This window comes from Lethenteron reissneri, chromosome 33, assembly GCF_015708825.2.
Source record: "Lethenteron reissneri isolate LAM-NWPU_2019-01 chromosome 33, ASM1570882v1, whole genome shotgun sequence".
In the NCBI taxonomy this organism is placed as follows: domain Eukaryota; kingdom Metazoa; phylum Chordata; class Hyperoartia; order Petromyzontiformes; family Petromyzontidae; genus Lethenteron; species Lethenteron reissneri.
Window position 1 is genome coordinate 10,900,774 of NC_083811.1, and position 19,134 is coordinate 10,919,907.

Genomic DNA, 19,134 nt, shown 5'->3' on the forward strand with positions numbered 1-19,134 from the left:
ACAAATAATTATGCCAAAATACTTTTGATACTCTACAGAATGTCATAAGGAATTATCCGTAAAAAGTGCACCCGACAATTTTGTACAGGTCTATAATTAATGTCAAAAAGTAGCGAGAAGAAAAGAGAAAAAGAGTGATTCGTTTCCATTGTAAGCGCTTAAACGTGCAAATTAAGGAAATTGCTGAAATATATAAAATGATGCATTTTTCAGACATTTGCAAGTTTTCAGAGTAACTTACGCACTGGGGATTTTTTTGAAGTACAATTTTTCTTCCCACTTTGCATCATTGTGTTGCAAATAAAAATGAACAAGATTCACTTTTCATTGGCATTAACATGAAGTGCCATTAGTTCTGACGCATGCAATCAAGGCACCAGAATTAATGTATTACTTTACTATGATGAACAATCTGCTAAGCAATTACTTCCCGAACAATATCATTATCTCCCTCTCATGAAATAACCAAACAGTCTAATCCGCTAATTCACTACAAAATCAACAGGACCAATACTCAACTTGGTTAAGAATCGTTGAACATTCTTAAGGCACGTTTTTCCTCTGTTTATCAGGAGAGCTATTCAACACGCACGGGTTTTAGACAATTTGTGCAATTTTGCCGCAAATGCATATGCAGTTCGTACTTGCGTGAAAAAAGTGTATCCTTAAAAATGTTCTCGTTGCAATATCGTATTTCGGCACTGCAACCATGTCGGTTCATCAGCCCACCTCTTGTGTTATTTAATATTATGGTTAAAACTGCAACACTTTAAGCACGTGCAAACTTTACGGAAAAAAACTTTCGTTTAAAAATGATTGCATCCCAATGTTTTACAACCCATGATTTACTACTTAATGGCATGCCAACAGTGATTACCCTAAAAAGAGAATGGCCCCACATAAAATAAATGTGGAGTTTCCAACACCGACCCAGGACACCTCTTACAGAGATGAGCGCCAGTCACTCGCCAGCTAATCAAGGAGTTACTTTGACTTTTTTCATAGCAAAAAAATAACAACGGTTGACATACAACTGTGATAACATATACTGTAACAAAGAGTACTAAAAGTATTTTTCACACGGGAAATTTTAAATTTGACATTGCAAAACTGTGCACGCAATTTAGGACCTCGTGTAAGCTAGCGGAGATCTTTATTTGCTGTGCGCTTCATTTAAATTCATCATAAGCCAGGCAGTACGAGTCTGAAAGAGCACTGATCTCAGCCCTTATGCTTGCCTGGGCTTACATTATCTACACACTGTGGGCATGGCACAGCTGCTCAACACTAATGAGCCCCTAAAAAAGGGGGCAAAGCCATGTCTGCTGACGTCAGCTCCAGTGTTCCGCTCTGCAAGACCTACAAAGAGGCAACACTCCACAATGTTTCTGCACCTTCCTTCTTCAAGATAAAGTTGATTGAAATCAATATTTCCTATCAGCGTATGCAAGATTCTGTGCCGGCACTGGGCCTGGTTTATTGCGCAGCGGTGAGGTGCGATTGACAGGCAAAGCGAAGCCACATTAAAAGGCCACGGTAAATCTAAACACCTTTGCACAGCAAGTTATGCGCAATCCATAGCCATCAATAACATAAGCCGCGCAGCTTACGGCATCTATTAGCGTAACGTGCCTTCATCAGATTTCAATGATGCGGCTGAGAGTGAAAATTAAAAGCCAAACATCGTCTTCCCCCAATCCTGACCTATCTGTCTCCCTCTTCCTTGACTGCTCTTCCTTTCCTCTCTCCCCCCCTGGGTTCTCTGTAGGGGATACTAGTGAGAGGATGCCTGCACACGCCAGCTTTTCGTTTTCTATAGTGGCCAACAACTGAAGGACAAAAACAGTTTACCGACACAAAGCTATTTATCCATCCATTTCATCTCTCTATCCATCCATCTGCAGCATATCCTCATGATCTGCAGCCCTGCAAGAAGCTTGTTTGAAAGTGGACCGGTATATTTTCCATTAATAAAAGAGGTTCAATGTCAGCCGACTTATTACATTATAAGAACATTAAGAAATGAATGTACCATCCGCTAAATAAGACTCATCATTCACTCACAAGAGTGAAACGTCTCCTATCCACAACATGCGAGGCCTGATCGCGAATACATTTATGTTTTTACTTGAAAAAAAATTACTTTACGCATCTGTCTACTATCCTTAACTTTTGTAGATAGCATGCTGTATATTATATATCACGTAATACACGCATGTTTCTCATGGACAACAGGATGAATTTGCCATGACATAGTGTAGTGATGTAGTGTAATGTCACGATGTACCCAACGGCTGTTGAGGTGACTTGGAGATGGCAATAAAGACATCCTCATTCTTGTCAAACAGCATCGCACACGTATCATCACCATGCCTATGAACAAAACACCCTGAACACACCCAATCTCATTAAGTCTCCGAAGCTAAGCAGGGAGGAACATGATTCGTAATGATGTGGACGATCACAAGGGCCTGCCGAGTGTTGTCAGGTGTGGCGCCGAGAGGCATGGATGGGAGATGGCAGTTTTGACTATTACCACCTCTTCTTGGTTCTTTCGGTAAAGTCACGTAGAAGGGAAGTAATAAAATAATAAAAATAAAACATAATTAAATTATTCTCACGACGTTTCAGCCACAACGCAAGCAGCCGTCCTCAGGTGCTTGCGTTGTGGCCGAAACGTCGTGAGAATAATTTTATTATGTTTTATTTTTATTATTTTATTACTTCCCTTCTACGTGACTTTACCGAAATAACCAAGAAGATGAATCCCTGCAGTCACGAAAGCTTTAAATCAAAATTTATTACCACCTCGTATGCACAGCTATTTTCCAGGTACATAGGGTGAGAATTTGCTGGCCAGCAGCGGAAAGTGCTGGATTTTGTCTGCTACTGCAACATCACATTTTGGAGATGGCAGCAAAGACCATTATTGCCCTTAATTTCTGCAAACATCATCATCATACATTTCTCCATTAATGGTAATCTATTATTATGATAATCCCCTCCACCCAATTTGTACAGGCCCTACCATCAACCCTTACAAAACTTGAATAAGATAAAGTTAGTGCAGTCACGATAACCAGAGAATAGGAGCGCAAATCCATAGATAATTAGAAGAATCACAAACCGGCCTGTCTCGATGGATATCAGAAGTTAAGCATAAGGGGGTTGGGGAGAAGAGGAGTGTCACTCTGAACGGTAGAGTTACATTGAGTGAATAACCCAATTCAGTAACCTCCTGCTTACTAATTCTGCTAAGAATTTTGTTATCAACAAGAAAATCGTCGGGATCACAAGCATTTTGTTTGGGAAGGTTCTTGCGATAGCAAGCCAATTCTTTGTTTGGGTATTTTACATGTGCGATGGAACTCGAGCACTTGGGGGAAGTCTACATAATTAACAAGATGACATTGCACCTTTGCCCAAAACAGGTCAGCACCTTACTTACAGTTCTGCCTCCTACAAGAAGCTCACTACTTCCTCGGCACCATCTCATCCTCATTATGATCCCCTCTCTGTACGATCCATCCACCGACATCACCTAGGAGGTGCTGCTGGCTTGTAAGTGCACAACCACCATCACCATCACTGCAGAATTCCAATTGTACTTTTATTTTTTTACCCCGGCGAGAGAAACCACTGTTGCAGCACCGCAGCTCATAATGTGTGCGTTGGGTGCGACGCGAGATCTCGTGAGGGGTTTCCATCGAGGCTCCCCTGGTTGCAACTGCCCCCTTTCAGTCCGCTCTTTGTCTTCTCCTTTTCCTTACATCGGCCTTTCCATTCTGACACTTTCCTTTCCCGTCTCTTTCTTTCCTTCCAGCTACTCTCTCTTCGCAGCCTCGGGATATATGCAGGGCGTAAGTAAGTTGCAGTTAAGAGCAGGGATTATGGTCTCCACACACATTTTTTTTCCCCTCCCACGCGTAATGAAGCAAATGAAAACGAGAATTAATTTTCTAAAATGTATGCAGTTATAATAAGTACAATGCAGTGCCATCGCTGCAAAATGCCAGCCTTGTTATATGTGATCAACTCAATCATGTCTAGGATTGAGAATGCTCTAAGCAACCTACAACTGCTCGCCTGATGTCATAAGTGGAATAAACAAGCATACGCACAATCAATTCCAATAAAGAGGTAACAATCTGCTCAGTATAACTGAAAAGATGGGGGAAGGGGGTTGCTTCTGTACAGAAATACTGATTGCTACTGGGCAGTGTGTTCATTTATAAATGTTTAAAAAATAAATTATAAGTGGTTTTTAAACATTTATGTGTCAGATTCATTTCTCCGCGCCGGCTCAGTGCACTAGTCTAAAGAGCATCTGCCCTGACTTGGGATGGCTTGAGGTTGAATTTTTCTGGGCCTCACCAAAGCACTCCAGCTAATTGGGTATCAACTGTCCCTTTGGCAGTACGAGCCTAGGGGCTGGGATAAACATCCGAGCATAGCTTTGCCACCTGTTTATATGTCTGGCGGGGCAAACAGAAGCCATGCATTTCCATTACCATCCCGACAACATTTGGGAAGAAAAAAAATCTACCATAAAATGACACATCACATCATTACAGATCCAATGTTTTGTTTCTTTTCGGTATACAGTTACTCAGGAACGGAATGATAAATGGTTATATCATGCTAACATATCTGCACACTACAAAGTGCAACAAATTTAAGTCGTGCAGATCCATGGTTCTCACGTGGGGGGGGGGGGGGGTCCATGCACCTCTTGGAGGATTGCGGAAGGGTAAGAGGTCCGCAGGGTGCTCGTAAAGCACCACAGGGCTGCACAGCAGCGCTGGATCGCATCGCCACTGCTGGTATCTTTTCAACGAGCACTACGACTTCCGCATGAATAGCTGTATCTGGTCCAGTGGCGATACGATTAGAACACTCGTTCGCAGTCGGAACACGGAAAAATCGCGGTCAGGTATTGAGTCAATCCAGCATCCCTGCAGGAGCAATAAAATGCGCGGTGCTTTTTGGGACCTCAACGGCAGTCATCCTATGAAGAGACTGGCCCCCCCATCATGGGAGAGTAGAATGACCATGCTTGACGGAGATAAGCACCAACCATGCTGCTCGGTTGAGCATGAAGATACTTGAGAGGTTTTTAATGCCAAGTGTAACTTTATGCAGCTGCTGCCAGCTGCACTCAATAGTAAAGCTACAATCTTCAAGTACGCCGAGACATAACTCATCCACTGCCTCTTGGTTTGTCCGTTATTTACTCTTAAGCGTAACTGGCTCGACAGAGTGCTTTTTTCATTAAATAAACATGTCACAATGCTACCTATGGATTTATTTTTCCAGGAGCTACGTTGGCCATGCACAGCCATTCCCACATGATTCAGCGGTGACAAAGGTATCGTGGAACCATTTGCAATCATTTATTAGGGATGGGCATGTATTGGCAGAATGTAAAAATAACGCTGTAATGGACTTTATGTAATAAAGATAAAATCCAATGACATTCATTATATCTCATACAAGGGAACACTAAGGACTATAATGACGGGGGCATTTGTATATTTGCTTCTGTAATGTAGTTGTGGTCAATTTTGTTTAAGATGTGGGCTATGACATTAGCAGACAATGCATTTCTCTCGCAAATTAAATCAGTCTAATGTCAGCTGTATAGTGATTGCAGCTCTTAAACAATCTTCTGCAAAATATACTAGGCTGTGGGTATCGAACGGTCAACTCAGAAAAAAACTGATTCAATTGCAAGAGAGAGATGATTATTTCATAAACAACTCAAGGTTTAGTGTTAAAATGCTAAAGTACCTCCCTAATGAAAATAGTAAAAAAATTGTTGGATTTCACGGTTCTAGTCAACGATTGGCAGCCATATGCTCAACAAGCTGGATCAAGTCCACCTTTGCACATCCACCAATATTCATGTGCGCACATCGAGAGTGGCACTAATTTCAAAATTGGAGGATCTAACAGAGGCACATTCATCAGTAAACTTTCATCATGAAAAACAACTCCCAATAGAGATATGCTGTTGTCAAGGAGGTAGAACAATAGACAGTCTCACTGGAACACAACATTGGTTCATTCTCCTGATTTAGATAACAAGTGTATACGGTTCAAACAAATTTCAGGAGGTGGCTGGGTGGCAGGGTGGCTCCCAGAGATCAGAGGTCAGAGCTCGGAGCTGCTTGCACGGTTGACATGCCAAGTTCAAATCTCGGCAGCCACACGTGATTAACCAGGTTCTCAATTGTAGTGAGTAGATGGCCTCAACTCAGTTCCCAACAAATGCACAAAATAAACATAATTAAAAATTCTAGATTTGAAGTTTTCGTGACTGCAAGGATCCATACTCTTTGGTTCTTTCGGTAAAGTCACGTAGATGAAAAATAAAAATAATAATAAAATGAAAATAACTAAGTTAAATCACGACGTTTCGGAGGCAACACAAGCTTCCGTCATCGAGTGGAACAGCCACAGTTACACTTGGCATTACCACCTGATGACGGAAGCTTGTGTTGCCTCCGAAACGTCGTGATTTAATTTAGTTATTTTCTTTTTATTATTATTATTTTTTTCATATACGTGACTTTACCGAAAGAACCAAAGAGTATAATTTTAAAGTATTTTTTTTTTACTTTATTTTGATGAATTATCGCCTAAACTAAAAATGTCTGATTTACTCAGCTTTAGTAATATAAGAGTAATATTACTCTGTAGCTGGCTCAATGGCCCAGTGTGGATGAAAAGTCACGTGAAGGGATTTCACAAGTAGCACCGTGATATCTGCTTCCACGAGAGTTCTAGTGGTCTGCAAGAGTTACAATTAATCTCGTGACATACTGCCGATAGCACAGACAGGATAACATTGGGGGAGGAAAGACAAAATTGCACAAAAATACTTGTATTTATGTAAAGACCATTCATGACAAAGTAAACTTTCTGAAATCTAAATTACCAGAACTGGGAAGCAAACCCATATCCTTCATGCGTCAATCGAGGCCCCCTAGTGTCATCTACTGTCAATTACAGTGTCAACAAAAATGCTGCTTTTAACTTAAGTCTGAAGATCATAGTGCTTTTAAGTTCTAATTAACTATGGATTTATTTTGAAAGGTAAAGGGTATATCTAAAAAGTAATTGCTTTAGTGTTAAATTAAATCACTTTTCTCCCCCCCCCCCCCCCCCATCTACATTCCCATCAAGAATTTTTTTTTTACTGAGGGCTAAAGCTGCCTCCAAGTGTGCAAAGTAGGGGGGGGGGGTCAATAACCTGCCTTGGGGATCCTGATATCAGGGTTCATCTTATACAATTTACAAATGAACGTAGACAAATGATCAACAAGACGACTGCTCTCTAGAACACAAGTTATTTTGACGTAGGAATGCAGATAGATTTTGACTTGACAGTCACATTCATGATTATTATTTAAACTAAATTAATTTGAAGCATTTAAATTGTCATCTCTGAATTTCCATCACCTGCTGCATTTCAGTAATGTTAGGAAAATTCCAACATAATGGGGCTCGTGGAAATACGGTTGGTTATTCCGATAGGCAGAAGGAAGCCAGAAGCAGCCAAAGTAACAGTTGGATGTAATGAAACATTCTGCTTTTGTGCTTGCAAAAGGGTCAGCGATGGGACACGAGCAGTGTTCATGTTCTTACACATATGTCATTACTGATATTTGGCGTTTCAAACTCCAGTAATGGGCTAAATTATGACAAGCTCTCATAAATCAGTTAACATGTGCAATGTAAGCAAATACCCCCAATGAACGTCTACACAGCGTGGTACAAATCCAACCCCATAATTTGATATTGCTATTGCAGGCAAATGGAATGGTAAAAAAAAAACACAGAACACCATGTCAAACATTTCACTGTTTCTAAGACATAAATTTTAAAGAAAACTGCCATCATCGGTGAGTTGGTATTAACCTTCAGGTGGAAACAATTTCAGCAGCCTAAAATACTCGCACACAATATCTCTGCATTAGACATGATATGGAGCAACTCCCAGCGCCAACTGTAATCTAGATCTAGTGCAGTTGGGCAATCATTATGTCAGAAGAAAATTAATATTAACTTCCCCCATTTCATTAACCCCTGTGACATGAGACTTGCGAAGGTTCAATGTGTTTGGCACAGTCATCAACTGCCCAGAGCAAAAGCAATAAACTGAAAGCCACGGGATATTGCTTGTGAAACGCTACTGCATTTCGAAATGCTATTCGATAAAATATGGTTAGAAAATACGTTTTTGCTCTGGTGTCAGAGACAGAAAAATGTATACCATGTATACGGAGTACATACTGTCACCATTCATGGGTTGTACTGTATATAGAATGCACACAAAGATATGCATGCATAGACACATAACTCTATAATTCAGTCGGTTCTCTAATTTAAATCATTGAATACACCCATTGCCATACGGTGGCACAGTCGTATGTGCACTGCACTTTAAATCTGGCGACCTGAGTTTAATTCCCAGCCATGAGTAACATCAGTGACAAGTGACATCTGAACCAGCTCTGGGCGGCTCCCAACTTTACCATTCACACTGACCAGCGTCGTCAAGTATGTTAAAACATCTCCCATGATTGACATGGCATGGAGACCTTCATATAAAAGGGTAACAAATTATTATTATTATTAATAGCCAATAAAGTAAACTGGCTTCAATGGAGATCTGCAAAAGAATACAATACACAGGAGAATCCATAAAAAATGGTGCACAAATGTGCTAAATATTTTCAATAGATACATTCTAATTATGAAATTATTCATAATAGTAATTTAATACAGCCTTAAATTTGTACTGAAAGGTTATATGATGTACAACTATTATTATATCAATGTGTAGGATATAATAAAAGTTCTCAGCAAAAGCATATCAAAACTATACGCTGTATATTACACGCACGTAAACATTTTCATGCACAGAGACATAAACATATATGAACATCCTAAGCTCATTACAGCAATAGGTTACCTGGGAACAACACAAAGCAATAACACTTCTCTCTCAAGGTCACACCAAGACAACTGTAATTTTCTGTAATCCATCTTAAGTACAGCTTGCTTTACAGCCCATTGTCGAGTCTGTTTACTTTTGACTTGGGCTGCTCTTCAAACTCCTAAGGTGTCACTGGTCTGGTGTTACAGCCAAGTCAGCAAAATAGGTTAATGAATGCTTAGTTTTTTTTGCAAAGCTCACACCCACGGCCTTACCTCCAAATTGGGCAACTTGGTGGTCAGTACGCGAGCCACTGGGGTCGGCAACCCGCGGCTCCAGAGCCGCATGCGGCTCCCAAGCCGGACTGCTTTGTGACGCGTTATTTATTAAGGACCACAAGGCTCGTAATCACATGCATTGCGGCTCTTGAAATATGGAGGGGTTTTTTAACCGAATTCGAAAAGAATGGCTCTTCTTGTTATTTTGGTTGCCGACCCCTGTGCTAGCCACTGGGCCGGTTTTCACGGAGATGATGATCCCATTCTTACCGCTGCCTGATAATTACTGCAGGGAATTAACCAAGCCACACCATCTGTTGTAATGTGGTCATTAAAGACACCGTGAGTTTAATCTCAAGAGTAAGCCATTAAGTCTTGGTGTGACTGACCAAGTCTAAAATATGAATTGAAAACTAAAGTGACGACGAACAAAACATTTCTTCACATAGTACCTGTACCTACATATTTATGATGGGTCAGGGGTCTCTTGAAAGTGTCAAGGTTTCTTTAAAACTGGTTAAATACATTACATCAGTCATTTTCAGGTAACCAACAATGAAGGTTGATAATCAAAATGAATTACCCTAAAACAACATAAGATTCTAAAATACACACAAGACACCAATCCAACACAATAAGACATAAAATCATGATACAAACCCATTACAAGGAAGCTGAACAGCTCCTTAAAAGGTACAAAATATAACGGCTTTGCAGAATAAAGGATTAAAGTTCTTCCGCTGTGTGTGTAAAAATGTAAATGCTACATAGGGTGGGGAGGGCATAATTATAAGATTTTTTTTTTGCTATAACTGCTTGCAGTAGCCTGTGTTAAGGGCGGCAAGAGACAAATTTAATTAGTTATAGCGCTTGTAGTCAATCTTCCATGCGCATCATAAATATTTATTTACGCAGGAGAGCGAACTGGTGATGGTCAACAAGCTCACCACCAGTGAACGATGAATCAAGAGTCCAATTCCCAAAACAGCCAAGTGACCACCGTAGAAAATTAACAAAGCTCACCATCTGCTGTTAAGTGGACAGTAAAGACGCTGTGACATTATTCACAAGAGGAGGCAATTTTATGCAGCTTACAGTATCGTCCAAATATGAATGTGAGCAACTTTCAAAATGAAATGAAAGCTTGCTACATAACCATATGCCAGGTATCCTTCATATGAACTTTCTTTCACCTGGTGAAAAATATGAAAATGGATGGATAAAAAACAAATCATAACATTGACACACGGCGTAAAATGTCATGCCTTGCTCCGAATGCCTTTTTACACTGCCAACACATTTACTGAACACTGGCGTAAATTATTCACATGTCCCCCATACTAATGATTGACTGGTTTATTGAATTAATTATTGATTTATTTAAAGCACACTGCCAGTTCTGTTTAATTTCAGTTTGCTTAGTGCAAAGCTAAATAACCTTGTGTAAAACAGATTCCCATGTAATATATGCTATTATTTTTTGCATACAAAATTCCAGTAAGCAATCATATTTATTGGATATTCTATTTTTTTTAAAACCCCCACACATTTTCAGCCAGCTACTCTTATTTTTCAATCTAAAAAAACCCAACATATTAATGGAAAAATAAAGATTATCAGACAATATCTCTATATATCTCTTTACATAAAAAAAAAGAAAATCATTTTCAAATTATTTTTCGTTATGTATTCTAAAAGGAACATTTTAATGAACACAGTTCATCTGTTTTGTATTTTACGTTTACCATATACACAACATACTGATGCACAAATACCATTTTCACTTTATAACATCAATTCCACAAGCCAAACTAATTTGCACTTATTTTCCTCCAGTGAGGATATTACTCTTTCAGAATGCTTTGTCTTTGTATTTGAAAAGCATTACAATATTAATACTGTTTGTTTTTTTGCAATTTTTATTTAAATTTAAATAACGCTGCCATATGCTTAATTACCACCGACTGAATTGAACTAACCTGATAGCGCTCCTCAAATAAATTAAACACTTTTTTCAAATCAAATTTCAGTTATTAACCAGTTCTTCCAATAATAGGTTACACACGGAAATAATTGATGCAGCTTTTTTTGCAACGATAGTGTTTTCTGTTTGTGAGGATGGATTATCTCATTGCGTCAGCTGTCGCTATCCATCTTTCCTTTGGCTTTTTCCTTTGGCCTCAAGCTCATTTCTGCACCTAATTACTGCCCTTGTCCTTTAGTGCATGTGGTTTTTGCGTACCTGCCAAAAACACACAGGTATCTTTCAAATTATATTGTGAATGCCATCGAGGCACAAATGCCCGTAAACACTCGTGAGAAAAAAACACTAATTGGTATATAAAAAAAGCACAATTGTGTATTTCGTAGTGCACAATCGCACGCTTCATGCTGGAGAAGGCTGAAGCGTGCCCGGATGGCTGTATTTGCACACATCTGAAACTGTCGCAGACAAATGGACGTGACAGATGCATGTGATTGGCAGTTATACAGCTGGTTCAATTGACAGTTAATCAGGAATTAATGATGTATCAACGATTCAGTGGGGGCTGCTAGCTGTGAACCCGCAAGTTGATTTGATTGACAAACTTCACACCTTGCCTCCATTAATTTACGCTCTGTAAAGCTCGTCACATTCCTTTGAAAAATGACTGCATTTTCCAAAGAGGAGTGATGAAAGGTGACTCCAGTGTCCTCTTACTTCCTCCCTGAAGACTGGTTTGAGCAGATCATTTGTTCGGCAACATTTACTTCCAATCGCGTGCAATGCAAGAGAAAAAAGTTATTCATCACATCCTCTCTGCGAAGGAATTCTTGCACACACCGAGTACAAACTGTGATGGTCTCATATAATCCAGTTATTAAATCATGAAATGTATTTCATATAACAAATACTATAAAATGTGCTTGATAGAGATGCTGTACATTGGTATATACTTGACAGCTGGAACATAATACATTGTAAAATGCACAATATGCTATTTTTGTGTGTTTAGTTTGTTGTTCTTCCCCTGCACCTCCAATTAGCACGGTTGGTGCGAAAGAAGTTTAACATACATATATAGAATGGTTAAAGCTAGTGTTAACAGCAACTACTAGCCCTTAATCTTTTGCTATCAAAAACTGTGACTATGAAAAATAAATTCAACAAGAGATTATAAGAACAGGATTAGTGATATGCAAACATTAAGGGAGCCTATTCTTGACACCAGCAATGATTTTTGGATAGTGTCAAATTAATGACTTGATACGATTATAATTTTCTAATTAACTGCCATTTTCAATTTCCACAGAGATTTCACATTTCATCGTCATCAATGACAAATCTGCGTCCCATGAGATATGATGATAGGAGTCCCTATACCCAATAGAAAAGTGAATACAAACTGCTTTGCCATAAAAGCACTCACTCTTAAGCCATTCAATAGGTTTTAATGTAGCATGCATTGTTGAAGAGATTGATGTACGAGCAAAAAAAAAGTTTAGAACATGTACGTACAAAAATTCTCGAAAATATATCCCTCAATACTAACATCCTTTTATCTAATACATTTAAGATATGGTGAATACTGGGGGAATGTTTTCTCATATAATTAGAAACAGTGAATACCCAAATCCCTTAAGGAAATGGCCAATCCGCTTTTACAGCAGAAAAGTGCAAATTCACTGAAACTTCTTGTAATGAATGTCTTACTTACACATTTTCTTGTATCTCTATTTGACGCCAAGTCTTATTTCCCTGCATTGATTTATGATTGATTTGTTGGAACATTAGCCATATTGTCTTTATTTACATGTGTTACAGATCTTTTTATTGTAAACTGGCTAGAACATTGCACTTTGCCTTTTTACCCTGCTAGTTTTCCACTTGCTTTTGATTTCAAAATTATGCGTTAATATTTTCAGATATCTTTTGCCAGAGGTGGAGATAAGTGGCCCAATGCTCTTACTGGCAGATGATCCATTGTGCCAATGCCATATTACCTTCAATGGTGCAAATCTGTAATACAAAATTATTTTATTTTCAACAACCTCATACCAGGTTATGGAAGGATCTACCTACATACATTTTACATAGCAAGAAGAATTCTTTTATAGATTAAATTGAGCACTATTTACAGAAATCTATTTTAGGAGTTTAGAAATCTTTATGAACCTTAACACAATAAACTCTTCTCCAATTAAATACGCGTATGAAGTGTATACTGAAGAGAATGTCCATCGGCCGTGGAAAGATATTGGATCTACATTATATTTAACATCCAAAGTACCTTATAATTAAATGTTTCAATAGGCTGTTAGTTACTGTTTAATTAATGTTTTTTGTATTTGTTTAATACAGGCAACCATGTACTGTAGTGTTCGATTAATTCACATGTATTGCATAATCATTTAAATGTGTCACTTATTACACAATATGTATGTGTTGTTATTTTCAAATTGCACTGTTTGTTGGCACAATGGAATGTATATTCCAATTTGCTATACTTATTTAAGTCCAGGTCTTCTTTGAAAAAGAGACTTCTGGTCTGAATGGGCTCTTACCTTGTTTATAATGGTCATCTATATATTTAAATGTCAGTTGTCTCCAAAAACAACAACAATATGTAGTTGACATTGAGTGTACAGCAAGGCACACATTTAAGGTCAGCTGTACAGCACATAGAAAGAAGAAAAAATAATAATGCTCAGCCCATGTAAAATAACATAAATGAGGGGTGGTAAATGATGCAAGCGCTGAGATACAGCTTTGACATTAGAAGCGAGGCCAAGGAAAATGAGCCAAGTCAACCGGCCACCCTTCAAAGAACAGAGGTGTTACTCTAAATAATGACCATTAGGATGACAGCCACTTCCCTCCACACGAGGAGAAAGCACTTTTCTTTTTCTTCACAAAATTAGTCCACAAAGATTTAGCGAATTTGAAATATTGCATAATTTATTAGTGTTTTGCATGCCTAAGAGATTATATGAATGAATTGGAAAAATATGAATGCTTATCATTGATCTGAAACCTTCATATAAATTTACATTCATGAAAATGGTATAAACTAGAATAATCCACCAAGCAATTATCAGTGTGTATATTATCAAAATGGCTATGTGAGATCAATTTTAAATGAGTCATCCATTATTTTAACATGCTATTGCAACTGAATGTGATGATGTCTTGTGTGTACATTTTTAGGTAAAACAGAAATGCTAAAATCAGTGCTTTAATAAGACATTGTGTGCCATTGCCATGGTCAAATAAAACGTACATCAATGTACTGATGTTAGTCACATTATCTCACACTAATTAATAGATTGCCCTTCAAACAAGTCTTACTACAGTGCCGAGTATCCGCATGCAGCAAAGACAGAGCACAAAGTGAATAAATACGCATGATGTCTGGAAGAGTACTGCACATCAAATTACTCGCGAGCAGAAGGCATGCGTGCTTTATCTGAGATTTCTTCGATTTGTAAATTAACAGGCGAGAATTTTTTAATTTGTACAACTGACAACGTCCCATAGACTAAGCATCCCACTGCTTTGCCTAATCAACTCATTAGAGCCCATGCTCCATGCTCGCAATGATCGCGATGGCAAATGTACAATACAGATTTTCTCGCTCAAAGCGGGTGAGCGTACATTCCCCTGTAGATTAAATTGCATGTCGTACATTGAACCTCTGATTGGTAAACACATATGTAATTGTTGTTATAATCTTACATACATGCAAATGAGGTAAGTTGTTCTGCTGCAATATTTTAATTTGACGTTTAGTGTTTATTTATGTTTTTAACACATTGTGTGCATGTTTTTTTATTTTATTGAATGTCATGTTTATTGTTTTAGCTCTAGTAAATTAGCATTTTCTTTTTGTCTCTGTTGCATTTTTCTTGTCCATCATCCCTTCTTTGTACAATCGGTATCCTCATTATGTGTACATTTACATGTCCCATTAAAAGTGTACTGCCATTTTAAATCCACTGCTGGATCAAGGCTTCCCTACGCTGCGTCGGTCATAGGAGAGGTTTGGCCATACTTCTTATTGGCAGTGCACGATGTTGAAAGGAGGCCCAGGACAGGTTCAGATATCACTTGCCATTCAAGTTCGTTGTCAGCAGGAATCGATTTCAGGTAACCGTGTTTCATAGAACAGTGCATTACCCACTGCACCACAGCCACACCCCCAACATTATGTTTTTGGAATTGTATGCATTTATATTAATGAGGTTGGTCAAAAGACCTGATTTCCACACACACAACACCCATATATGACCTACAATTGAAATGTTTTTTTACTATACATTCAAAAAATAATGTACAAGAACATGACTGTGGTGGTTCATTAAGTAAAGTGTTATATAGCATACATTTATTCAAGGAACATCCAAAAACAATACCATCAAAGAGAATTTAAAATACAAACAGAAATCGTGGCTAACATGCTGCAATGACTAATTTCAGTGCAAGTGCAATGTGAGCATCGGTTAAAACATGGTAACATAATGGATGAAACACAAAGAAGCCGAAAGTCAGTGACATCAAGTGTGTTGCTTTTCAAATAAATAATGTCAAAAATTGTTGATTGTAACATACACAGCCCTCGAGTCCTTGGGGTGAGTGGATGTGGTCCGGGCATGATGGATGTGATGGATCTTGGGTTGTTCAATGACCTAGAAAAACAAGGCTATAGTTAAGAGTTTCACATAAATGTTGACAACAGTGCTACTACACCAGTTCACATTCACCCCTGTGGTGGGTGATGACCCAATCAAGCACTGAAGAGATAATTCTGAGCCACCTTGGTGCTGTCAGACACATCGTACTGCAGTACTCAAAACATTAAACATAAAACACTAAAGATTGTAACCTTAGGCTCAACACACACACTTTGTTCAATAAATGTGTTTTCAACATCATCTCCTCAGGGAATTTTACTCGGGCAACAACAAAAATGTCAGCGTATTCCATATTTTGGGTGTAACAATGTGAGAAAATGTGATCATTTTGTAAAAAATTCTCCAGTGTGTATACTGGTTCACCATTTGACTAAAAATGTACCTGGCTGTATGGAATAAAAATGTCTTCAATTAAACTTTCTTACGAAACTATGATTTTTAAGGTGGTTGATCGTTGTTGCTATACTATGACCAAATTTGCCAGAATGGTGTCACCTGCAACTGCAGCAGTTTGGAGTTAATCTTTGGTGGATAATGCAGATGTAGCTGGAAGCTGTATGTCCGCCAATCAGATGGTATGTTTCATACCTATCTGAATGACGTTTGAGTGAATTCATACGCGTTTGTTTTTCTCTGAACACTGTTTGGCAAACCAAGAAGCCCAACAACCAAACATTTTTTCCTGGGTAAACAATATTATTTCATCTTGATAAGAGGAAAAGCATGGCATGACTGACAATTTTATTTGCAAGTGAGAAAAGTTTCCCTGCTTTGCGCACACATCTAATGACGGCAAAGAGCAAATACATCTAATATTCCTACCAGTCCCTGTATAGCAACAACCACTGCTGATTTCACAACAAAGTGGTAACTATTGTATCGACCCAGGAGGGATGATGGGGTTGAGTAGACTTGCCACCGATACTTAAACTTGGAATAGACCCTCGTGAGAAAGAGCCATGAGGCAGCCCGAGGCGTTTCTTGGTGCAAAGACGACTAAGAATACGAAATTCCTACCGAGAATCAAGTCATCTTACTGAACACGATGGCAAAGAGGCAATAAAATACCGGATACACAATTCCTTCAAGGTCCACAACCTCGTATGTGTGGCGGCCTAGGTGCTAGTAGCTTCGTTAATGAGAGCTACTTTAAATATTGTACCTCTTTCGTTAACTATGGGCAGGCACGTACCTACGATGTGTGCTGTTAACACATCATTAGTGTTGCTTTCGCTATGAATGTAAAACAAGTTTAGTAAAAACCGTTGAGGAAACCAAAACACGTTACTTGCGCCTCACGGGAAATCCAACAGAATTGTACAATAAACAACAACCAAGGATGCGCCAACTCAACAAAGAAACAACATAGCCTACGTGGGTTTTGTTTTAATCGATTAAAACTCCACGGAAACGTAACTTGGCGAACCGATAAGCCGCCACAATTCAAACGATGTCATATTGCGCAACGCAGGACGCCGTTCACGGCATTCAGCACACAGCACGCCCACACGCGGGCAAGCCGGCACAGCATCGACAACACAGAGGTGACCATCATCACACAGCAATAATAACACGGCTACAAACAACAACAACAACAACCACCACGCAGTTATAATACCGACAATAGGCGGCGAGGCCGCTGCGGTGACTCGCACTCACCGCGCGCGGTCAGCGGGAGCCGCGGGGTGGGAGATTTGAACGCAGAGGGCGGACGGCGGCTCCGCATTGGCGGCGGCAGATTCGCTGTGATGGTGGTGGGGGAGGGGTGGGGGTGGAGTGGGGAGTTCGGAGGGGGGTGGAGGGGAGGTGGAGGGGGTGTAAAGGGGGGTGGAGGGGGGGTGGAGTGGGGGGGTGGAGGGGGGGTGGAGTGGGGGGGTGGAGGGGGGGTGGAGGGGGGGTGGAGTGGGGGGGTGGAGGGGGGGTGGAGGGGGGGTGGAGTGGGGGGTGGAGGGGGGGTGGAGTGGGGGGGTGGAGGGGGGGTGGAGTGGGGGGGTGGAGGGGGTTGTGGAGGGGAGGGGTGGAGGTGGAGGTGGTGTGGAGGGGAGGTGGTGGGGGGGGGGGGTGGAGTGGGGGGTGGAGGGGGGGTGAAGTGGGGGGGGGGTTAGAGGGGGGTTGGAGGGGGGGTAGAGTGGGGGGGGGGAGGGTAGAGTGGGGGGGGTGGAGGGAGGGTAGAGTGGGGGGGGGGTGGAGGGAGGGTAGAGTGGGGGGGGTGGAGGGAGGGTAGAGTGGGGGGAGTGGAGGGAGGGTAGAGTGGGGGGGGGGTGGAGGGAGGGTAGAGTGGGGGGGGGGGTGGAGTGGAAGGTGGTGGAGGGGAGGTGGAGGGGAGGTGGTGGAGGGGAGGGTGGAGGGGGGTTGGAGGGGGGGTAGAGGGGGAGTGGAGTGGGGGGAGTGGGGGGGTGGAGGGGGGGGTGGAGTGGGGGGGTGGAGGGGAGGGTGGAGTGGGAGGTGGTGGAGGGGAGGTGGAGTGGGGGGGTGGAGTGGGGGGGTGGAGGGGGGGTGGAGTGGGGGGGTGGAGGGGGGGTGGAGTGGGGGGGGTGGAGGGGGGGTGGAGTGGGGTGGAGGGGGGGTGGAGGGGAGGTGGAGGGGGGGTGGAGTGGGAGGGTGGAGGGGGGTTCTCACAGCAGTGGTGGAGCGGTGGTGGAGCGGTGAGCGCGCTGCGCCGCGAACCCGGCGGTCCCCTAGTTCGATTCCCGCTCACGGCCTCCAACACCACGGTGACGATTATCCGAACGGGTACTGGGCCTCCCCCCCCCTATCTAGGTCGGCTCAGCCTCAAATTGAGTAACCTCGTGCGGTGTCCAAACATCGCCACTTGGGGAGACAAAGGCGGCAGGGCGTGGTTGCTGGACGCCCAACCCCCTCGTGTGCCACAGTGCCGGCCTTCGCAGGTGCTGCTCGCTAACAGCCCCCAAACAGTCTGTTACTGGCTACACGGGAGGATCTTTGTTGCGCCCACAATCCCCCCAACTCCCACCGCACTGATCCAAACGAGCGCCTGCCACTGACTCGTTTAACGCGTTTGGCCGAGCAGCCCCGCACTGCGTGCGTCTAATCCGGGGTGCCCCACTCTTTGCTTCGGCGACGTGAATGGATGCTCAGTTTAACACGCCAGGCTATTGAAGACCGACATTTAGGGTCGGGGGTGGTGGTGGTTATCCACAGCTCTGGCCGTCGCCTGATGATGCTGGTTGTAATTACCGGCGAAACGTCACGGTAAGCGAATTGTAAATGTTGCTGTGG

At 41.4% G+C, this 19,134-nt stretch overlaps 1 protein-coding gene across 3 annotated transcripts in view; it reads right to left on the reverse strand.

Annotated features, from left to right (window-relative positions):
* ARHGEF39 (Rho guanine nucleotide exchange factor 39) overlaps positions 1-18,765 on the reverse strand; it is a 162,128-nt gene extending 143,363 nt beyond the window's left edge. The window contains exons 1-3 of one of the 3 annotated variants that reach the window (XM_061564601.1): positions 18,514-18,549; positions 17,554-17,637; positions 15,812-15,888 (exon numbers count right to left, since the gene is read on the reverse strand). In XM_061564601.1, coding sequence (XP_061420585.1) covers positions 15,812-15,854 — 43 coding nt within the window. In that variant the 5' untranslated portion in view covers positions 15,855-15,888; positions 17,554-17,637; positions 18,514-18,549. Of the gene's footprint in view, positions 1-15,811; positions 15,889-17,512; positions 17,638-18,513 lie in introns of those variants that run through there. The other 2 variants (XM_061564600.1, XM_061564598.1) reach the window with 2 other exon arrangements.
* Positions 18,766-19,134: the final 369 nt, after the last annotated feature.